The sequence below is a fragment of the Balaenoptera acutorostrata genome, chromosome 4 (assembly GCF_949987535.1).
Source record: "Balaenoptera acutorostrata chromosome 4, mBalAcu1.1, whole genome shotgun sequence".
NCBI classification, from domain to species: domain Eukaryota; kingdom Metazoa; phylum Chordata; class Mammalia; order Artiodactyla; family Balaenopteridae; genus Balaenoptera; species Balaenoptera acutorostrata.
This window is the reverse complement of record NC_080067.1, coordinates 103441195-103465801: the sequence shown is the minus strand read 5'-3', so window position 1 is coordinate 103465801 and position 24607 is coordinate 103441195. Positions and strand designations below refer to the sequence as shown.

The window sequence follows — 24607 nt, the reverse complement described above, 5'->3', positions numbered from 1 at the left end:
ACCAGTGGATAAAATGTTGTTTTTCCCTTCTCCTTTACTTCTGATTTATCTAAAGCTTGCCTTGGCACTGACAATCTTTTCCCCTCCCACCTGGAGGAGAGAACAAAACCCTAAGGCATCATCCAGGCTGCATTTGCAATTTTTAATCTCCTCACTTCAGCTACCATTGCCAAAAGCAGCCAGCACATTCAAGGAGCCAATCCTTCTGGAGTTGGATGTATCATTTTAAAATTTCATAGGTAATCTTCACCTTTCATAGCAGACATCATCTCTGCTGCCATTTCATACCACAGATGACTAGGTAACCACTTGGCATTGAAAGTTTATCATTATGTCCCCTTCATCCTTTTTCTAAATACTGCTTTAGCCATATTTCAGTGAGTTGGGCTTGTTTTAGTGAATCCCATTTCTGATACCAACTGCCACCCCCAGTTTGGAGATTTGCTAGAAGAATCCACAGGACTCATCATATAGTTGTATTTGTGGATAAGGTTTATTACACTGAAAGGATACAAAGCAAAATCAAAAAGGGAAAGGCATATTGGGTGAAGTCTGAAGGATACCAGGAATAAATTTCCAAAATTCCTTTTTCCAGGTAAATCCCATAGGATGTGCTTAATTCCACCAGCAATGAGTTGTGGCAACACGTGTGAAATGTTGTCTACATGTTCATTAAAGACTTAGTGCTCAGGGTTTTGGCTGGGTACTGGTCATGTAGGTACCCTACTGTGAACTGAATGTCTATGGGCCTCCAAAGTTCATATGTTAAAGCCTAATCCCCAGTGTAGTGGTATTTGGAGATGGGACCTTTGGAAGGTAAATAGGTCATGAGGCTGGAGCTGTCAGGAATGGGATTAGTGCCTGTGTGGTTAGTTTAAATGTCTATTTGACTAGCTATGTGGTGCCCAGATTAAACATTTCTGGGTGTATCTGTGAGGATGTTTCTAGATAAGATTAACATTTGAATCAGTGGGCTCAGTAAAGTAAATAGGCCAATGTGGGTGGTCATGATACAATCAGTTGAGGGCTGGAATAGAACAGAAGGCAAAAGAAGGAGAAATTCACCCTTTTTTCTTCCCTCACTGCTTGAGCTGGGCGATCTCATCTCATCTTTTTCTGCTCTTGGACTGGGACTTATCAGTACATCACTGCTTTCCCTGGAGGCCTTAGGACTCAGACTGAATTACACCACTTGCTATCTTGGGTCTCCAGCTAGCAGATGGCAGACTGTGGGGCTTCCCAGTCTCCATAACTGTATGAGCCAATCCCTCGTAATAAATTCTCCATATATATATATATATATATATATATATATATATATATATATATATATATATATATATATATACCTTTTTTTCTGCACATTTTCCATTATCTAAATTGTTTCTGTGTATAAGGCATTAAGGGGAGGGCACAGAAGTCCAAGAAGAAACAGATATTACTCAAAGAGGTTTTAAGATAAAGTCCTATTTCCTTTTCCCTGAAATACTTTGAAGTAATAATTAGATATTATCTGCTCTGGTTTCTCCATCCCCTGCCCACAGATTTATTTTTGTTTCAGAAATTGGAAGAAAACACACTTCTGTCTTAGGAGGAATAGAAAAGAAGAGGTCCATCCATAGTCAACTTTTGTGGACAGACCTGGTCCTGTTTCCCCAAGAAAAATTATCTGATTTCTTTCTTTAATAACAGAGACAACCAACAAGGATGACATAGAATTATGTATTTTCTTTTCTCATCTGGGTCATTGAGAAGCCAGGCTTCTTCCATTCTTTAATAAAATATTACAAAGTAACAAGCATGCACCCTGTTATTTAAAGCAAGAAATAAAAATGTTGCAAGCCATTTTGTGCTTTGGTTACTTTCCCTTAGTAACATAAGTTGTAGAATAGTGCTCTAGGTACATTGGTTACAGTTAAGCCAATTTTTACAGCTCAAGGGAGAATTTTTATATGGAAAATGTCCAAGAATGCCTCTATTTAAAAATGCAAGATTTAACTGGATAGCTACCTGTAAAAGAATGAAATTAGAACACTACCTAACACCATACACAAAAATAAACTCCAAATGGATTAAAGACCTAAATATAAGACCAGACACTATAAAACCCTTAGAGGAAAACATAGGAAGAACACTCTTTGACATAAACCACAGCAAGATCTTTTTTGACCCACCTCCTAGAGTAATGGAAATAAAAACAAAAATAAACAAATGGGACCCAATTAAACTTAAAAGCTTTTGCACAGCAAAGGAAAACATAAACAAGACAAAAAGACAACCCTCAGAATGGGAGAAAATATTTGCAAATGAAACAAGGGACAAAGGATTAATCTCCAAAATATACAAACAGCTAATGGAGCTCAATATCAAAAAAACAAACAATTAAAATAAAAAATGGGCAGAAGACCTAAATAGACATTTCACTAAGAAGACATACAGATGGCCAAGAGGCACATGAAAAGATGCTCAACATCACTAATTATTAGAGAAATGCAAATCAAAACTACAATGAGGTATCACCTCACACTGGTCAGAATGGCCATTATCAAAAAATCTAGAAGCAATAAATGCTGGAAAGGGTGTGGTGAAAAGGGAACCCTCCTGCACTTTTGGTGGGAATGTAAATTGATACAGCCACTATGGAGAACAGTATGGAGGTTCCTTAAAAGACTAAAAATAGAACTACCATATGACCCAGCAATCCCACTACTTGGCATACACCCTGAGAGAAAACCATAATTCAAAAAGAGACATGCACCACAATGTTCATTGCAGCACTATTTACAATAGCCAGGACATGGAAGCACCTAAATGTCCATCGACAGATGAATGGATAAAGAAGATGTGGCACATATATACAATGGAAAGTACTCAGCCATAAAAAGAAACGAAATTGAGTTATCTGTAATGAGGTGGATGGACCTAGAGTCTATCATTCAGAGTGAAGTAAGTCAGAAAGAGAAAAACAAATGCCGTACGCTACACATATATATGGAATCTAAAAAAAAAAAAAAGGTTGAACTAGGTTCAACCCTGAACCTAGTTGCAGGACAGGAATAAAGACACAGGCATAGAGAGTGGACTTGAGGACACGGTGGTCAGGGGGAAGCTGGGGCAAAGTGAGAGTAGCATCGACATATATACACTACCAAATTTTAAATAGTTAGCTAGTGGGAAGCAGCAGCATAGCACAGGGAGATCAGCTCGGTGCTTTACGATGACCTAGAGGTGGGATAGGGAGGGTGAGAGGGAGGCTCAAGAGGGAGGGGATATGGGGATATATGTATGCATATGGCTGATTCACTTTGTTGTACAACAGAAACTAACACAGTGTTGTGAAGCAATTATACTCCAATAAAGATCTATTAAAAAAAAGAGAGAGCAGTATTCCAGAGTAGTGTTTCCCAAAAGGTATTCCACCACATATTAGCTCTAAGAGTTGACCTTTGAAAAATGGATCCCATGGTCAAATAAATCTAGGTAATGTAGCAAAGCTATTCCTCCCTCACAGAGTTTAACCATTAGTGTATTAAAGGCTCTGATAAGTCCAGCTATAAAGAACTTGTTTTTTGGTAAGTCCGTTGACAATTCATGGAACTAGTGTTTCCTTAACACACTTCAGGGTACACTGCCTCTGGCAGAGGCTGTAATTATCCCCTGTATCCATTCTCTTTTTCCTTTTAGTAAGAGAATCTCTGCATTGTAGCTAGGCACATAGCTTTCCAGGTAAACACTACATTTTCCAGCTTCTTTATAACCGGTTACAGCTGTGTGAATGATTTTTTTTGCCAGTAGAATGTGAGCAAAATTGATGTGAGCAAAACTGAGTGTTGCTCCTTTAAAAGGAAGTTGCTTGCCCTCTACTTTCTATCTTTCCCTATTCTTGCTGGCTGGAACGCTCAATTGCCGGTGACTCAGTTTTGACCATCTGTCCAGACAACACTTCAGGGGATGCCAAATGAAAAGATATAAGGAGTCTGGGTCCTGGATGGTTTTGTGGACTAGCCGTTTATACCTGAATTGTTTCATGGAAGATAAATAAAATTCATTTTGTTTGAACCACTCAAAAAAAAAAAAAGCGAGATTTATCAAAAGTTTCTTGGAATACTGGCAGAATGGTGGAGAGAACCCGGACTTTGTTATACTCCTTGCTTCAAATGTGGCTGTGCTGCTTAGTAGTAATTTCACCTTGGGGAAGTGATGATCTATTTGAATCTCAACTTCCTCATCTATAAAATGTGATGAAAATATCCCAGACACAGGGTTGTTAATAATGAAAGTAGCATACGTAAAATACTTGACTCCATACCTAGTGCAAAGTAAGGGGCTCAATAAATGTAATAGTCTCCTTACCTTGGAAAAAAAACACAAAACACTAAAAGACAGGGACTCTAATGCTCATAGGATCTTTATTTATAATAGTCCCAACTGTAAACAACCCAAATGATAGCCCGAAATGACCATCAATATTAGACTGAATTTTTAAAGGTTAGATAATCATACTATGCAATACTATACAGCATGAACTACTGTTATTATAAAAGCATGGATAAATCTCACTAACATAATGTTAAGTGACACAAAATAATACATACTATATAATTCCATTGAAAGAAAGTTCAAAAACAGGCAAAATTAATCTACAGTGACAGAGGTCAGAAGTCTTAACCTTTTGGAGGGAGGTTAGATTGGAAGGGGGAAAGAAGGAGACTGCTGGGGTACTGGAAAGAGTCTGTGTCTTCACCTGCATAGTTGTGGTCATTAGAAGGGTATACGTATGTAAAACTTCATCAAACTATACACTTAAGATTTGTGCATTGTACATGTACATTATTTACCTTTGTACATATAAAAATAATATATCCCCCCCCCCAAAATATCCCTCCTGTTTCTTTTGCCCCAGGAGCTAGATTTTATAACAATATCAAATTTATTCATTAGGAGAATATCTGGCTCTAGATATGACACACCATAGCTGGCTATCTTGCAGGCTGAGTCTGTCCCTTGTAAGTGGCCCCGTTTCAGAGCTGGCCTGGAGCTGAGAGGCATATTATGAAGGTCATGCTCCAACACCATTAACAGCTGGAGATGCCATCACATGCCATCAGCAACAAAACACAGGGAAAACCAGGCAGTGGACTCTGCTTCCCACCCTTAGGCTGCCAGGCACAAGCCCCAGCAATGGAAGGATTACAAAGCATCTCAATTTAAAAAGACAGGGGGAGGGGAGGGGAATGTGGGCTGCACAATTTATAAATAGACATTACCAGAGGCTGCCTGATGGTGAAGTGGTTGTTTAGTAAATCTTTCTCCTTTAAGGATTCCATTATCAGAGGCCATTTGAGAACATCAGTTTCGTTTTGTCTTTTGAGGGAGATCCTGGGTTTCATCAAGTCAGCCCTGTTGGGTAATATTTCTCTCTGCCAGATTTAGGAGCAGGCCTTCGATATTTTGAATCACCTTTACATGGAGCACAAAGATGATGATGATGATGATGTGTCTTTTGCCAAATGGATGAGCAGCTTCTGGGGTCACAGCTGGATAGAGGAGGATGAGAGAGGACTCCGGGACCGCCGTGGATCACAAGACTCCAGTTACAGGAAAACCTCCCTGCCCTGTCCAGTGAGTTATTATGACGGAACCGGGGGAGAGCTAGACTAGGGGAAGGGGATTTCTCTTAGATCTTTTTGAGAGTCCTTTGGTATAAAGTTTTCTTTGGTTGAAAATGAGTACTTCCAAACCTTTTTTTATACTCACAAAAATCCCTTTTATCAGTTTGTCTTGTCCTCCAAGGGACCTGATTTTCATCTGTTAAGTAATGATTCCTTCATTTTTAGCAACCTAAGATATATTTAACCGCTATTCAGAGCTCCTGATAAGCCTGGCATAATCCTATTGGGTGGTAATATAATTCAAGCCAAAGGAAAGAAACCTGATGTTATAGTGTGTGTAGCATTGTTGTGGATCACTGTTTGATTTCCAATAGTCTTTTTGAAATATTGAAAATAGCTCCACTATTTGGTGACGTCTAAGGAATTGGGGATTCCACATAATAAATCACTACCTCTGATAAATTTGATACACTCTTTCTGCTGGTTCTCATTTGGTTTCCTGATGGGAGACAAAGCCAACATTCTACCACCCTCAGCACTATTTTTCCATGGCTAGGCAGAGCACCCGGTGTCAGGGGAGCAGGAAAGCTCCCAAGAGGGGAGTGGGTGGGCCTGACCAGGTGTAGACTCAGCAGCGGGTACACATGTCACTTAGAATTCCAGCTACCAGAGAATATTTCCCCAACCCCCTGCTACTGCTAACTCCAGAACCAAATAAGTTTTGGGGTAATGTTATTTTATTTTTAGCTCCGGAGTTCCCAGAAGCATAATGCATGTGAAGTATATTAAAACTTGTAAGGCAATCTTTTACTCCCAATGATCGGCAAGTTTGAGGAATAAGACCTCTTTGAGACACAAATATTTGAAAATAGATCTCTTACCAAATGCGTAATCAGGGACAAAGGGCGCATTTCAACACCTCATTGAACTTCAGGTTCTTTAAGTAAAAAAGGAGAGAGGTTGCATTGGTTGATCTCCAAGAACCCTTCTAGCTCTCGCTTTCCATGATTCTGTTGTAAAATAAACACCTGCTTATCACACTCTCATTTTAATCTCTTATGCCCACACTGAGTGAGGTATTCATAATGTGTGAACCAGGAGTATGACTAGTGTTCAGCCAGACAGTGAGAACCAGGGAGATACAAAGAGAAGAAATGAGATTCGCTGTTTATCACAACAGCCCTTTGGAGCCACAGAAACTATGAAATCAAAGAAAGAAACATAACTTATAAAATATAGTTTCTTGAATAAATTTTAGTATCTGTTAGACTTTAAAAACTGGGATAATCTACCCTATTTCAAGAATCCACTTATAGGTTGCAGTATTGTTTGCCTTAAACTCTTGGGGAATAGCAAAATTTGTTTTGTATAACATTTCTCAATGGGGTCCATATATCTTTTCCTGCTTGTACTGGCTTTGGACATTTGCCTGAATTAACTTGTTTAGATTCTCTGAGTTGACAATGAATTCCATAATTATCAGACTAACATGCAGAAAGCATGTGTTTATCTAAGGAGACAAAGCATGGGATAAACATGACAACCTGACTGAGTTGAGAAAACACAGATCACAGATCACAGATCAGGGGACCTTGGGTGATGTGGGCAGAGTCGTAGAAAATGGGGGGTCTGATTCTTCATTTCTATTCACACAATGCCATATATTTGTGAAGTGAATCTGTAGTTGGATACTTAACTTTTCCTAACTCTAAGATGTGCTCAAATTTTTCTTACTTTAGAGATATGAGAAAAATTAGGTTTTGAAGTTTTGTGTTTTGCTTTGAGCTCAATAAAAGACCTTAAAAAAAAAAAAGAGCTTACTCTTAGCCTTATCTTTTTCCTTCTCTCCCCACTGCTCCACTCTAAAGCTCTTCCCTCTTGCAACCTATTAGTAACCTACATCCATCAGTATTGCATGCAAAGGAAGAGAAGAATTTTCCCCTTCTTTCCTATATGAATGTGGTTTCTAATATGGCTCTTCAGCCTCATGATTCTTGCAAAACCATAGTGATGGAGCATTAAATCATTAAACATATTTATAGAACACCTACTGTGTGCCGGGTGTTGTGCAAGGCACAATAGGATTACAGGGAAAAAGAAGACATATGGTGTTTGTTCTTGTGGCACTTCTAATCTAGAGGAAGACACAAATTTGGCAGGAAGAATGAGGTAGACAAGGGGTAAAACTTGGTCCTTCTCAGAGAACACTACTTTTTGACAAGACTCATTATAATCTGTGACTGCTGATTTAAAGCAAATTAAAAAATCTAACTTTACTCTCCTGAGGTGCTTGGTGAAAAAAAAATAAGGTAAGTAATATGAAGTCTCTCTTATTACTCTCTCATATGAAGGTAGAACTAATCTACCTTCTCCCTCCATCGTCACATGAATACAAACTTGAAGTAGAACAATCTCCATATCCCTTATTTATTCTACTCATTGAAAGTGAATTTTAAATAGTCTATTCGACTTTTTAGTCATCTTCTCCTTCAGCTTAACATGGTTTTCTTAGCACTGTTCTATACAGTTAGGGCCTGGTGGAAGGGAGGATTATGCTGAATGAAAGATCTCTTCAAGGAGGAACTAGTTCCCTGACCTGGGGCTTTGCTAACTCTACATGGACTTTCTCAGTGCTTCTTTGATGCTCACATAAACACATGTGCTGGTCTACAGCATATCATTTGAGGGGTACAAAATAAACCTCTACCTATCTGCACACAACGACTTTTTTTTTTCTTTTTTAAAATATAAAAGAGATGCAAGAGGGAGGGGATATGGGGATATATGTATGGATATAGCTGATTCATTTTGTTATAGAGCAGAAACTAACACAACACTGTAAAGCAATTATACTCCAATAAAGATGTTAAAAAAATAATCACCTTTAACCAATTTCATATTCTGTCGTCATATTCTCAATTTAAAGCTGTAGAAGATATATCTAATTTTAATTTTTATCCCTGATTGGCCCAAGGGTAGCTACACACTCTCGTCCTTGTAGTATCTCACTGCGGCGGTGGTTCTCCTGTAGTTGCTCAGTACAGGGATGGGGTGGGGCATGGCCCCCTTAGAGGATTTCTCAAACCCAAAGAGAGAGGGGATGCCCTAAAGTTTCATGACTAACAGTGGTTCCTTGTTTTTCAGGTTAAATATGTATTTAATTTTAAGAGGACACAATGCCTTACTCCAAAGAAATGAAACTACGAATAGAATTTCAGGCATCAGGGATGTTTCTACAGAGGAGCTTTTATCATAAAGTTCCATGGACTTGTTTCCTCTCTTCTACTAGATGCTGAGATAGAGGAATTGCTGGGAAGGCAGCAGAGTGGAGTGGGTAAGAGTGAGGGCTCTGGAGGTAGCCTCCCAGCGCCTACTACTGGCAGCATAACTCTGAGCAAGTTACCTAACCTCTCTCTGTCTGAGATTCCCTCTATGTAAATGGAATTCATGATAATAGTACATACGTCATATGGGTGTTGTTAAGATCCAGTGAGTAATGTATACAGCGTGCTTAGGACAGTGCCTGGTACCTAATAAGTACTTCTTCTCCTCCTCCTCCTCTCCTCCCCTGCACCTACCCCTCTCCGTCCTCCTCCTCCTCCTTCTTATGTGTCAGAGTTTAAAATGTCTTTTAGTTTCCCTAAAGGATGCCCAGTGGATGGTACTGACCTACCGTTTCACCAGTTGAACACTTGAATCTTTTTTTTTCCTGATGCTGTTACCATATATAGCTAGTTGACTAATTTATAACCATCTTGGCTCTGTTGATAGGCAATTAGTCTACATTATAAAATATTCCTCACATAAAATTCTTTTAGACTAATTCCTAAAGACCTACAAATTATTATTACTTTCGTAATCGAATTCTGTTACAACTGGTACATTATTAGAAGTCACATTTACAGGAAGTTTCACATAGAAATAGAATGAAGTTGTTGCTGCTGTTGAAGACAGAAGTTTGGGATTATTCAGCCAAGGAAGATATGTCTTATGCTTAGGCATGGCACTTTACCTCTCCCGTAAAGTCACTAGTCACATGTCATAGGCAAGTCACTTAGCCAAACTAAGATTCATTTGCTTCATCTGTAAAAGGGGAAGAATGACTCCCTTGTAGGATTTGTTCTGAGGTTAGAGATAAGGGCATGGTCCCCAGAGTCCCTGACACACACGGTGCACTAAGATTCAACATGGGTCTTACTGTCTCAACACCTGGATCTTTCTCCCTCTTGTTTCTCATCTTGCTGTTGATGGGTGGCTCAGGTGCTTGCATTTACTCAGAGGGCAGGGGGTGTACAATTGAAGGGTGATTGCAATTAAACCCAGAATAAAAAACATCAAGTAGTTAAGCTCTTGAAGTGAAGATGTTACATAATTTTTTTTTTTTTTTTTTTAAAGTGAGGACCTATGGCTTGGGGTTAGAGAGTGCATAGGATTTTTTTTTGACAGAAATGCTTTTCTGGGACCACAGTAGGAAACAGCATTGTTTTTCAGAACACTTTTCTAGTGAGAGTCAGGGCACTGGGTAGTTATTGCTCAGAAAATCCATGCCTGCTGCAGGCTATGTAGCCTGGGAGCTGGGGAGTCCAGGTGCTGAGCTCGGAGCGTGGGGATCCCATTCCACGTGCTAGAGCCTGCTTCACAGCATGGGCGATAGATCCATAAGGTTGGGCCATGACCATGGAGGTGACAAGTCCAGACCTTGAAAAAGTCAGCTATTTAGGGCGTTGATTCAAGTCTTTGTGAGGGAAATTACATTAGAAGGGCATATAAAATTCCAAAAGTAGAGCTTGCTTAGTAAGTAAACATTTTTAAAAGTGGGAGCTTTCTCCCTGTAACCAATTAGAGAGCTCTTTTAAGCTTGTTTCTCACAAGGTCCCACACCAAAAGAGACTAACTGGAAATTTCATCTGCTATAAGGAGATATTAAGTGTTTATTTATATTGTGATGGAAACCCTTGCATTTTTTTCAGGTCTCTCAATGGAAGAGGACATTTGTACAAACATCTGCATTTCACTCCCAGTCTCACATTTTTAAGTTTTATTTTTCAAATCTTAGTGTGGTGAGAACATGTAACATGAGCTCCACCGTCTTTGGCAGATCTTTAAGTGTACAATGCAGTATTGTCATCTTTAGGCACAATGTTGTGCAACAGATCTCTAGAACTTATTTTGCATAACTGAAATTTTATACCCATTGATTAGCAACTCCCCATATCCCCCTCCTCCCAGCCCTTGGCAACCACCATTCTATTCCTTGCTTCTATCAGCTCGACCATTTCAGATACCTTATGTAATATTTGTCCTTCTGTGTCCCAGTCTCAAATGTTCAAGTATTATTTTTTTCCTGATAATATAATACATGATCACTGTAGAAAACATGAAAAATACTAAAATGGAGTAGGAAGAAAACAACCCCAGATCGCAGACAAAGGCTTTGATCACAGTTGGGTATGTTTTAAGATTGCCCATCTTATGATGTCCCCACAGCTTACCCATCCCAGCCCTCCCCCCTCCTCTCAGGCGCTCCCTGGCCCTACCAGACTTCTCTTCCTTCTACGCCGGCAAGCTCCTTCTGTGGCAGGGCTTCTGCACATATGGTCTCATCCTCAGGCAGACAAGCGTTCTCTGTTTCCTAATTAACCCCGCTTATCCTTCAGATTGTAGCTTAATTGTCACACCTTCACAGAAGTCTCCCCTGATCCTCCCAGTCACCTCAACACCCACCCAAATATATGTGGTTTTACTCTGCTATACCCTGTTATTGCACCTTGAACATTCCCTTAATAGCATTTGGCCAAGGATGTAGGCATATGCCCATTTATTTATCTCCATTGCAGACATAAGTTCTAAGAAGGGGACACTCTGTTTTGCTCCCCAGTTTATCCATAGCACCAAGTACCATGTCTGACCTACAGTAAATGGACTAATTTACACAGACTTACCTCATGTATCTTAGCAACTTTATAAATCTTTTTTTAAAAATTTATTTAATTTAATTTATTTATTTTTGGCTGCATTGGGTCTTCGTTGCTGTGCGCGGGCTTTCTCTAGTTGCAGCGAGCGGGGGCTACTCTTCATTGCGGTGTGCGGGCTTCTCATTGCGGTGGCTTCTCTTGTTGCAGAGCACGAGCTCTAGGCGCGCGGGCTTCAGTAGTTGTGGCATGCGGGCTCTAGAGCACAGGCTCAGTAGTTGTGGTGTACGGACTTAGTTGCTCTGTGGCATGTGGGAATCCTCCCAGACCAAGGCTCGAACCTGTGTCCCCTGCATTGGCAGGCGGATTCTTAACCACTGCGCCATCAGAGAAGCCCCAACTTTATAAATCTTTAACCATATTTCTGATTATTGTTTAAGAGTAAGTTTCTATATATGTGTATTAGTTTGCTCAGGCTGCCATAACAAAATACTACAGGCTTGGTGGCCTAAACAACAGCCATTTATTTCCTCATAGCTCTGGAGGCTGGAAGTCCAAGTTCAAGGTGTCAGCAGGTTTGGCTTCTTCTGAGGCCTCTCTCCTTGGCTTGTATTGATAGATGGCACCTTCTCGCTGTGTCCTCACATGGTCTTTCCTCTGCATGAGTATATCCCTAGTGTCTCTAAATTTCCTCTTCTTGTAAGAACATTAGTCAGATTGGATTAGGGCCACCCTAATGGCCTCATTTTTACTTAATCTTTAAAGACCCTATCCCAAATACAGTCACATTCTGAGCTACTCACGTAGGGCTTCAACATATGAATTTGGCGAGGCGGGAGTGGAGGGGAGGTACGACACAAATCAGCCCATAATAACGTGCGATAGATGGACCCAAGGAGGGAAATTATTTTAAGCCTTTTGACTCACTCATACTGCCAACAGCTTTCTAGGAAAGCTGTATCCATTTATAGTCCTACCAGCAAGGAATGACAGTGCCTATCCTCCAGCACTCTTACTAGTGTTAGTATTATTAAAAAAATTTTTTTGCTAACCTGAAAGGCAAAATTGTATGTGATATCATTTAACATAATTTTTGACTACTAATAAGCATAAACAATTTTTATGTTTGGTATTTCTTTTTCTTTCATTCTTTATACATTTATTCATTCAATATATATTTAATGAACTCATGCTATGAAGAAGGCAAAGTGCTGCATACTGAGATTCTAGCAGAGAATGAAATGTAGCCCCTGACATGAAGGAGCATACAGTCTAGTGGAGAAGAGAGATGTGTAACAAAATTAACCAAATTATTGATGACAGTTGTGATAAGTGTCATGAAGAAGTGTGAGATCTCAGGAGAGCGTCTAATGGTGGTTCAGGGGCCTGAACCAATTGGGGTGGCAGGAAAGGCTTTCTGGGGAAATGCAGTTTCCACGGTGACTGAAGGGTGATTAGTCAGGGATGAGGTGAAGCGATGGGGTTGTGGGCGGGGTCACAGCCAGAGAGGACCACTTGTGAAAGTGCCTGTGCTGGGCGGGAGCAGGTGAGCTGGAGGAACTGACAGAAGACCAGTGAGGCTATGTCACTGAAGAGGTGAGGGTGGTGCAAGATGAGGCGTAAAATGAAATGTGATCAGGTATGAGTTTGACGTTGTTTTAACTATGCTGGCTGCTGTGGGAAAAGTGAAATAAAGTGAGTAAGGGTGAATGCAGGATATCCACTACTATGAGGCTGCTGCTGGAATCTGGGTGAAAGGTGATGATGACTTGGATTAGGGTAGTAACAGTGGTGCTGGAAAAAAGTAGATGGTTTTGAGAGACATTTAAGAGGTTGAATCTGCTGACTTGGCAATTGGATGTGGAGGGGGGCTTCTGAGTTATTGGTCCGAGTAACCAGGCAAATGGTGGTGCCAGTTTCTGAGTTCTGGGACACTTGAGAAGCAGGCTTGGGAAGGAGAGATGATGAGTTCAAATTTGGACAAGTCAGGTGGGGTGCCTATGGGATACCAAGAGGAGAAGTTGAGTGGGCAGAAGCTCAGAAAAGAGGTCTGGGCTAACAAATAAATCAGAAACTAGGTTATAGATGGAAATTGAAGCCTGGGGGTGAGACATTGAGGGAGACAGTGTAAAGTAAGAAAGCAAAGGAAGGGAAGGAGGACTAGTTTAGAGTGTCAGGGGACTCCAACAGTTATGAGTAGTTAGAAGGGAGAAGTGAGCAAAAATGTCTAAAACACAGTGGCAGAAAGATCTAAGGGAAACCAAGAGGGTGCAGTGGTAGAAGGCAAGGGAAAGACTGTTTCCAGAAGGGTTCAATAGGCAACTGCGTTGAATGCTACAGAGCGACTAAAGACCATTAAGTGCCCAGAATTTGGCAACATGAAGACCAATATCCTGACTAACATTAGTGTTAGATGAAAAAGTGTGAGATAGCCTCATCCACCAGGGGGCAGACAGCGCAAGCAAGAAGAACTACAATCCTGCAGCCTGTGGAACAAAAACCACATTCACAGAAAGATAGACAACATGAAAAGGCAGAGAGCTATGTACCAGATGAAGGAACAAGATAAACCCCAGGAAAACAACTAAATGAAGTGGAGATAGGCAACCTTCCAGAAAAAGAATTCAGAATAATGATAGTGAAGATGATCCAGGACCTCAGAAAAAGAATGGAGGCAAAGATCGAGAAGATGCAAGAAATGTTTAACAAAGACCTAGAAGAATTAAAGAACAAACAAACAGAGATGAACAATACAATAACTGAAATGAAAACTACACTAGAAGGAATCAATAGCAGAATAACTGAGACAGAAGAACGGATAAGTGACCTGGAAGGCAGAATGGTGGAATTCACTGCTGTGGAACAGAATAAAGAAAAAAGAATGAAAAGAAATGAAGACAGCCTAAGAGACCTCTGGGACAACATTAAATGCAACAACATTCGCATTATAGGGATCCCAGAAGGAGAAGAGAGAGAGAAAGGACCAGAGAAAATATTTGAAGAGATTATAGTCGAAAACTTCCCTAACATGAGAAAGGAAATAGCCACCCGAGTCCAGGAAGCGCAGAGAGTCCCATACAGGATAAACCCAAGGAGAAACACACCAAGACCCATGGTAATCAAATTGGCAAAAATTAAAGACAAAGAAAAATTATTGAAAGCAGCAAGGGAAAAATGACAAATAACATACAAGGGAACTCCCATAAGGTTAACAGCTGATTTCTCGGCAGAAACTCTACAAGCCAGAAGGGAGTGGCATGATATACTTAAAGTGATGAAAGGGAAGAACTTACAACCAAGATTACTCTACCGGCAAGGATCTCATTCAGATTTGATGGAGAAATCAAAAGCTTTACAGACAATCAAAAGCTAAGAGAATTCAGCACCACCAAACCAGCTCTACAACAAATGCTAAAGGAACTTCTCTAAGTGGGAAACACAAGAGAAGAAAAGGATCTACTAAAACAAACCGAAAACAATTAAGAAAATGGTCATAGGAACATACATATCGATAATTACCTTAAACGTGAATGGATTAAATGCTCCAAGCAAAAGACACAGGCTTGCTGAATGGATACAAAAGCAAGACCCATATATATGCTGTCTACAGGAGACCCACTTCAGACCTAGGGACACATACAGACTGAAAGAGAGGGGATGGAAAAAGATATTCCATGCAAATGGAAATCAAAAGAAAGCTGGAGTAGCTATACTCATATCAGATAAAATAGACTTTAAAATAAAGAATGTTACAAGAGACAAGGAAGGACACTACATAATGATCCAGGGATCAATCCAAGAAGAAGATATAACAATTATAAATATATATGCACCCAACATAGGAGCACCTCAATACATAAGGCAACTGCTAACAGCTATTTTTTGCTATATTACAAGGTACTACAGACTGAGGCCTGGAAGGACTTGAAGGTAACAACTCCAGCTTTTTGACAAATTCTTTGAGAAACCTGAGGACCTCCCTCGCCCCTAAAGAGGTTATCATTTACCCAAGGTTGCACAGCTAGTGAGTAGCAGATTGACATACCTGGGTTTTCTGATTTCAGATCTGCTGGCCTTGTTGCTCCAAGTTAGCAGTTAGTAATGCCAGGACACAGAAAGAGCACAGAGTGTGGTTACAACTGACTTGGATTGCAATCCTAGCTCTTCCCTTTATCAGCCATGTAGCTTTAGAAAAGCCATTTAATCAGCTTTTCTCAGATAAATAATAGCACCGTGGAAGAGCAAGTTTCTGCTTGCTGTGAGGGGCAAGTGTGTCTGCACATAGTAGGTGCTCTGTCAACGGGACCTCATCTCAAACTCCAAACCCAGCTGTCTTGGAGCCCAGAGTATGGGCCCCTTTGCCCACACGCTTGTGAAATGGGTCTAATCCTCTGTAACACATGAGATGCCAAGAAATCCTAAAGTCTCCATCAATTTCTATCATATGAAGTTTATACAGCATCATTCATTATAAGAAAAATACATATTAAAACAATAATACTATCTCACTCTTCCTATTTGTTGGAAAGTGTTTGGGGAAACAGGCATACTCATGGTTTGGAATATTAATTTGTATCACCTCTTTGGAGAATAATTTGACAATACATATCATAATTTAAAATGCACTTATTCTTTATTAACCTACCTGTTTCACTTTTACAGATACATTCATACACATCCAAAATGTGTATCATTGCAGCTTTCTCTGCTACAGCAAAGTTTGCATAGGAACTAAATATACCTTTTAAAAAACAAAAACAAAAACAAAAACAAAAAAAGAAAAAGTGTGAGTGAAAAAGCTGGAGTGGAGTGGGTTGGGGAGTGAGAGAAATTAACAGAGCAAGTGTCACAATTCTTTCAAGAAGTTTGGTTTATCTGAACTATCTTTTTTTTCATCATTTTCCAATTGTGATTTTAACACTGATGTCATTGTAGTACATGACCTCTATGTTTGTGTGTATTATGTGAAATATCCTTATTTTCAGAATATTTATTAAACATGCAGCAAATATTTTAAGTTTTTTTTTCTATCATATTATATGTTGTTTTTTATACACATTAGCTTTATTTTTATATAGTTAAATTAATGTTTTTCCTTATGACTTCTTCCGTTGCTCTTTTGCTTAGATATTCCTTCTCCATACAGAAATCACACAAATATTTGCCTTTGTATTATTTCTTAAATGTTTATGGCTGCATTAAAAATTTATTTTGATCATTTTGAAATTTATCTTTACATGTCCATTTAAGGCTGGAACACTTTATTATACCACCCTAATGATAGAGGAGCAACATAGCTAATCTTGGGATGTTCTACTTAATGTTTTGACCAGTTGACCCCACTGCCTCATTGCAGGAGAAAGCTCCTACTGATCAAGAAGATAAAATTTCAGTTCAACGTGAGATTTGTTTGGTTAGTAATTTATGGACATTCTGTCTCTGTGCTAATATTGTGCAGTCTCTTTATATTGTAAATTTTAAAATTCTGTGTTCCCAGTTGCCTGTGCTTCCCAGCGTGATGTTGTCTGACAGCCATCCTAGAAGGCATTCTTATGAGGACCAGGGATTTCAATGCCATACTCACATGCGGGATTACAGAAAATGCTCAGGGGATGGGTCATTCAAGGAGCCACTGGAATCAAAAATAAGATCCCATTCCAAAATTCAGGCATTTTCAGAGTCCTTTGAACAGCAACTCTGCTTTAGAACCAAACGCTCTGTCTCTTCGGTACGTAACAGAGTTATTGAATATTTAAACCATTTTAGAAAAGGAAACCCAAAGGATTCATCCCTCCCTAGTTTGAGGAGAACAAATCTAACTTCTTCATTTACAGCTTGGTGTTGAGATCTTTGAAAAATGGCACTCAGTTTTAGATAGCCCAGGTGTACATACAATTTTTAAATTATTATTAGTGAAGACATGTGGTGTAGGAAGGATTCCTAAAGGAGCACATGTGGAATGTTTTTGTTACCAAGGTCCTCTGTTTTCATCACCCTTGTTATAAATAACTGTGATTCGTTCTCCTTTTACTACCTGAAGAAGAAAAACCTGCCCCTACTGCTCTTGTTCTCTCATATTTAATCTGGTAGTAAATAGTTTGTGATGGTGTTGTGTTCCCCTGTACTTTTAAAAAGCACACAGAAGGAACTCTCTGGACACAGTGGTGTGAGTATCCAGGAGTAGAGCAGCAGTCCAGGCGTTCACAGTGGCCTCGTCAGAGTCTAAGTGAAGCCCAAGGGAGACAAAGGCACAAAACGGGGGAAAGAATTGAAACGCCACTGATGATGCCAAACTTGATACATAAAGTAATAAACTAGAGACCCAATTAATTGGGGGGTAGTTTTTCAACTCTGCAACGTGCTCACTGAGTGGCCTTGAGCAAAATACTTTTTTTTTTTTTTTGTGGGTCTTTGGTTTTGGTTTTATTTCGCAAAACAAGAATAATGATATGTTTCTGCCATGTAGTAGGCAGAGCAAATAAGTAAACCTAGGCGTATTGCCACCTGGGTCTTGAGCTGTGCTCTGTGAATGGCCAGGGGAAGACACTCAGGCGCTTCCTACCTAACTGTCCACCTGAGTGCGGTGCTTTCTGCCTAGCAGTGACGGCTGTTGGGATTGTCCCTGTGCATCTTTGCCTCACAGGTGGCACCTCACTTTTGTCACAGTGACCTTGTGTATCTACGGTTCCCCTTCAGTAAGCTGCTGTCTCTACTGGATCGTAAAAGGAATAAGGAAGGAAGAGTAGTGAACAGCTGTCACTTACTCTATCTAAACCTTATTAAGAGTTTCTGTTTTGTCTCTTCTTTGTACTGTTTTTTTAAGATATGGTTTCAGACTTAGAGCAAGGTTGCAAGAATAGTACAAAACTACACCCTTCATCTAGACTTCCTCTAAGCGTGAATATATTATCACATTTTCCTATACCCTCTCTCTCCTTCCCACCCCCAAACAAGGGCACAAGGACATAAATACAGTACAATAATTAAACTCAGGAAATTAACACCAATACAAAACTTTTATATCCAATCTATTGACCTTATTCATATTTTGTCAGTTGTTCCAATAATATTTTTTAGATTCCAGATCATGCATTGCAACCGATTTTTATGTCCCTTTAAGGTATTTTATTTCTGGAGCAATGCCTCGGTCTTTTTCATGGGACTGGCATCTGAAGAGTACAGGTCAGTTATTTTTTAGAATGAAGCTCAGTTTGAGTTCATCTGATATTTCTTCATGATTAGATTCATATTATGAACTTTTGGCAGGAATAAAACAGGCGTGAAAAAATTCCTGCTTCAAAACTACGTGTTGAAATCATTAATTATATTAATTAGGGGACTGACCTGCTTTAAATTCTTTCTGGAACAAGGGAGGGTATAAATATATTTTGAAAAAAATTTTAATCTGAACAATTCTTTGTTGATTCTGATGGCTTCAGAAAAACATTCATATCACATATTTACATAAGGGTGTAAATGTGAAATCAGTTTTCTTATTTAAAGAGGTGTTCATTACATTATCCTTAAAATATAAAAATGTTTGTTTCATTCATTTCTCAAGTTCTTCCTTTTGAGTACCAAGATAACCAAGGCAGCATTTTCAACTTTTTTGACCCAAGAACTCTTTTCATAGTTATGTACAGTCGGCCCTTTGTGTCTTCGGGTTCTGCACCCATGAACTTGAGCATCCATGGATTTTGGTACCTGTTGGCGGTCCTGGAACCAATCCCTTTGCGGATACCAAGGGACAACTGTATAATAGGTAGAAACCTGCTAGGAATTTACAAAATCATTAAAAATTTTTTCATATTATATGATAAATATACATGATAAATAATTTTAAATTAAGTATTTTATTTTATATCAGTCTTTAAAGAGTATATTATAAAGTTTATCTTAATGCAAAATAAAAAATTTGGAACATTGCATACTTTAAAACTTTTTTCTATTTAACAATTGATACACTTTTCTAAAGCTAACTACATTAAAAAGTGTGATTTTTCAGCAATTTAAAAAATAATATATATTGCCTTTTATTTGGGGGCCAAATGTATACTAATACATAGATTTAAATTTTACATCCTTTAGCATCAAGAAGAGCCAGAAACTGCTTTTGTGACCTGCTCATGACAAACAACATTAAATTTTTTCATTTTGACATTGAAAAACTCAACTGGCTTATTTTGATAATTTTTCACATTTTGTTTCTAAGTGATGAGATAAGAAAAAATATTTCAGGTCATTATTTGTGAGCAATTTTTGGATAGTCTTGGGTCTCAATAAGGGAAAAGCCAAACTGCAAATAATCATCACTATATTTTCTTTTTCATACTGTTTTTATAAGGATTAGAGACATTCATGGCTGCTAAATATGAATTATGATCAGACTGATGGATTTAATACAAGCACTGGAGCTAATGAAAATAATCTGGGGGCACATTTACAGAGCTAGTACAATTTTTAAGCTCCTCTTAACTTGCATCTCAGCTTCATCATTTGTTTTGCTTTCTGATTTTGACTAACGGACCATTATAGACAGAAATGAAATAATCTAGGTATGAAAACAGTTTAACAATGTACAGTAGCTAACACCACCACAGTAACCAGACATCGCCATAACTCACCCTGGAGGGCCGAGTCATGACCTTGCCCATCTGACTGTTACTCACCACTGCATATGTTCACCTCATAGACACTCAGGGGTTCTCCAGTGTCTCCAGTTCACTGGAATGGAGGAGGGGAGGAGTAATGGTCTTATTTGTTTATTTAAAAAATTGAAGTGTAAATAGATACCACCACATTTATCAACACCATTCTTTTGTCAGTAATTCCTTTGAAAGTCACTTTCACCATGGAAACCAAAGAAGCACCCCGCATCCCCGTTCCCTATCATATCACCCTATTTATAGGTATCATTGCACTTATCACTACCTTTCATTTTCTTGTTTCCTTTTAGGCTTATTGATTGATTGTCTCCCTCTGCCTAGGTGTAGAATCTAGGAAGTAGGGTCTCTCTAGTTAGTGCCGAATCTCCCCATCCTAGAACAACAGTGTGTGTTCATTCAGTCACTGAATGTAGACCCCTGCGCAACCTGTTGGGGAATGTTGTGTGGTTGAATGTCATTCCTTGACACTTTCTTCTTTACCCAGTCCTCACCTGAAAACTTAGTGCAAACCCTACTATTAACGTAATTTAAGGGAGTGAACATAAGGAGGTTAGAATCATTCCGTGTATGATTCCCTTGCCACATTCCTTTTCAAAAAGCACCAGAAGACTATTAATTTTACTGTGCCGTGGAATCACATCCCTCTGTACGTTAGAGGCAGAGTAGTGTGCAGGTTGAGTTTCCTCCATAGACCACCTGCTGATGCCCAAGGCCCCCTATTCCTTTATTTATGACTAAACCTTTAGCAACACCCTTAGGCTTATTATGTTAATTTATTACTAGAAACTAAGATGTGAAAGTCTGCTAAATGATTAGGGTTTTCTTCATTTCTGATAATTTGGAAAAATGTGGAATGTTGTCAGCTGTCGGCATATCTACCCTTTTCTGACCCTTCTTTTTCAGGGACCTGAGAGCAGAAAGGAGAGAAATGAGAGAGAATGCCGGGCACTGGAAATGAGGTCTTGCAAGAAAGTGGAGGAAAGAAGGAGCTCTAGGAAGGAAGAGCGTGGAGAAGCGTACCTGCCCGCCCTGTCTGAAAAGGGGCCCAAATAGTACTTTGTTTCCACACCATGACTACTGATGCAACTGTGTTTTTTGAGCCCCAGTTCACCAGGCCCAGGAGTGGTAGCTGTAAAGAGTCTGCAGATGCTGAGTGACTCAAGTGGGTGGTTGATTCAGCTGCTCCCCGAGACAGCTTGCATCATACTCCAGCTGCTTTTCAGAGTGTGAGCTGCTCTGTTGCCCTTTTATGGGAATAAAAAGGATAAAAGGTATTTTAATAGAATAAAGTAATTCTTGAAAATGTGAAGAGAGATATTTGAAGAGCTACCCACACATCTTCACCAACCCTTCTTCCACATCAACCTCGCAAATAATCTTAAATAAAAGTCATTGGTGTGACTCAATGTTTACTTCCTTATTAGGAGTAATTATATAAGTATGTCTAAAGGCCATCATTTAATGAGAGCTGGTAGTGAAGGTGCCAAGTACTGTGCTGAGAGTTTGAATGCGTTACCTAATAGTCCTCACCACTCTGAGGTGGGACCTAGTCTTCTTCTCACTTGCTGGCTGAGGAAACTGGAGTTTAGGAAAGTTCAGTCACTCACTGGGGAGGTGGCAGAGTTAGGGCCGGAGCCCAGTTCGTGCTGACTCTTGTTCCTAACTTGAGGCAGGACCTTCATTTCCCTTTTGCAGTGGGTCCTGACTTAGTAGGTGTGTGATTTGCTTGTGAACAGGCAGATGTGAATGAGAAAAGCAGGACTTGGGAGTGGGTTACAATTTTGATTACGTGGGTGGAGACTGAATCTCTCTGAGATCAGCTTTATGCTCTGGGTTTTAACTTTATGAGACTATTTATTTTTTATTGAGGTATAACTGACATGTAACATTATATTAGTTTCAGGTGTCCAACGTAATGATTCAGTATTTGTATGTATTGTGAAATGATTGCCACAGTAAATCTAGTTAACATCCATCACCATACATAGTTACACATTTTTTTCTTGTGATGAGAACTTTTAAGACCTACTCTCTTAGCACCTTTCAAATATACAATACAATATTGTCAACTATAGTCACCATGCTGTACATTACATCACTTTATTTATTTATATTTTTTTAACATCTTTATTGGAGTATAATTGCTTTACAATGGTGTGTTAGTTTCTGCTTCATAACAAAGTGAATCAGTTTTACATATACATATGTTCCCATATCTCTTCCCTCTTGCGTCTCCCTCCCTCCAACCCTCCCTATCCCACCCCTCTAGGTGGTCACAAAGCACCGAGTTGATCTCCCTGTGCTATGCGGCTGCTTCCCACTAGCTCTCTGTTTTACGTTTGGTAGTGTATATATGTCCATGCCACTCTCTCACTTTGTCCCAACTTACCCTTCCCCCTCCCCGTGTCCTCAAGTCCATTCTCTAGTAGGTCTGTGTCTTTATTCCCATCTTGACCCTAGGTTCTTCATGACCATTTTTTTTTTTTTTAGATTCCATATATATGTGTTAGCATATGGTATTTGTTTTTCTCTTTCTGACTTACTTCATTCTGTATGACAGTCTCTAGGTCCATCCACCTCACTACAAATAACTCAATTTCGTTTCTTTTTATGGCTGAGTAATATTCCATTGTATATATGTGCCACATCTTCTTTATCCATTCATCTGTTGATGGACACTTAGGTTGCTTCCATGTCGTGGCTATTGTAAATAGAGCTGCAATGAACATTTCGGTACATGACTCTTTTTGAATTATGGTTTTTTCAGGGTATATGCCCAGTAGTGGGATTGCTGGATCATATGGTAATTCTATTTTTAGTTTTTTAAGGAACCTCCATACTGTTCTCCATAGTGGCTGTATCAATTTGCATTCCCACCAAAAGTGCAGGAGGGTTCCCTTTTCTCCATACCCTCTCCTAGCATGATTTATTTAAAACATATGGACCACCTCACAAATTTGTGTGTCATCTTTGCACAGGAGCTGTGCTAATCCTCTCTGTACCTAGAGAAGTTCCAGTTTTAGTGTATGTGCTGCTGAAGCAGGCACTTCTTTTTTTCCCCCAGCTCTATTGAAGTATAATTGACAAATAAAATTGTATATATTTACATTGCACAGCATGATGATTGATATGTGTATGAGAATTTGACATACTTTGTAAAATCATCACCACGATCAGGTTAATTGACATATTGAGGCCATATTCTGTTTTTTTCCCTAGAAGAAAAGATAGTAGAATTCTCCCTATTTATTCTTTGTCTCTGTCTTGGATCATCAAATGCCCAAGGGCAGCTAGAATCTCTATCTTGTAAAGAAGAAGATCTCCCAAAACTACTACTCATTACTAATACCGCAACTTACTGCTTATGTAAGAACAAACTAACTTTGGCATAGACATTAAAAAGAAGGAAAAAGAGAGAGAAAAAGAGAAGAGGAAAACAGTGAAAGAAAAGTAAAATAGTGATGATCACTAATGTGCATTCTTTCAATTCATACAACTTGTACCTTCGCCATTTTGAATTGACACTTTCATGCAGCTTTTTAATGATGATTTTTCACACAGGTAAAAGATGACTTCAGCTATTACATGGTGTGTTTGCTGGTTATTTGCCACCGCCAAGGGAGAGGATGGGACCGACCTGCCTTTGAGATCTGTGTTATACTATGTGTTGTTTCCCCACCCTTGCTTTGGGTACTTTTCAGTCTTGCTAACCAACTTTCAGATTTGGGGATGGTCTACTCACCTGCTGTGGCCCCAAAAGAAAGGTCTGGGGAGAGGTGGCCCACCCATGGAAAGGAGAGATGCCTGGAGTTCCCAGGGCCCATTGGCTGGCTGGCTGAGACAGTAGCCACCTTCCACTCCAGCCAGGATATCTGTGAAGTTTCTTCCCCTTCAAGGATAGCAGTACCTGGGAAAATCAGGATTAAGACTTTTATACTATATTCTATCAAATTGGAGGAAAGTCTGTTTTCAGCACACTTTCAGGACCATAGTAAATGAAAGAGGGGGGACTCTCTGAAGATGAAGTTGACAGCTTATTGCCTTTTTTAAATATCACAAAATGATAGTCGTCATAATAAAAATACAGATCAAGAAAAAGAATGAAAATTAAAAACTCTTATTGTACCTACTCAGAGATAAACATGGTTAATACTTTGTTGTCTGTCCTTCCAGAATATTATCTATGTGTATACACAAACACACACACACACACAAACTTTTTTCCAAACATGAGTTCATTTCAGTTAGCAGTATATCATTTACATCTTTTAAAATAGTCAAGTGCATAATTTTAATGGTTCCTTGCTTAAAACATTCTCAAGTCTCTTCCATCTTAAAAACTTCCCTCATAGGGGCTTCCCTGGTGGGGCAGTGGTTGAGAATCTCCCTACCAATGCAAGGGACACGGGTTCGAGCC

General features: G+C 39.3%; 1 protein-coding gene and 1 pseudogene across 6 annotated transcripts in view; one reads left to right on the top strand and one right to left on the bottom strand.

The window, feature by feature from the left end:
- The window catches only part of LNP1 (leukemia NUP98 fusion partner 1), a 37432-nt gene extending 15849 nt beyond the window's left edge, over positions 1–21583 (top strand). For 5 of the 6 annotated variants that reach the window (XM_057545549.1, XM_057545546.1, XM_057545545.1 and 2 more), the window contains 4 exons: positions 5428–5622; positions 16881–16937; positions 17022–17252; positions 21094–21583. In XM_057545549.1, coding sequence (XP_057401532.1) covers positions 5467–5622; positions 16881–16937; positions 17022–17252; positions 21094–21243 — 594 coding nt within the window. In that variant the 5' untranslated portion in view covers positions 5428–5466 and the 3' untranslated portion in view covers positions 21244–21583. Of the gene's footprint in view, positions 1–5212; positions 5623–16880; positions 16938–17021; positions 17253–21093 lie in introns of those variants that run through there. The other variant, XM_057545550.1, reaches the window with a different exon arrangement.
- Positions 21584–23123: 1540 nt separating this feature from the next.
- On the bottom strand, positions 23124–23237 carry LOC114236059 (U6 spliceosomal RNA; annotated as a pseudogene).
- Between the last annotated feature and the right edge of the window lie 1370 nt (positions 23238–24607).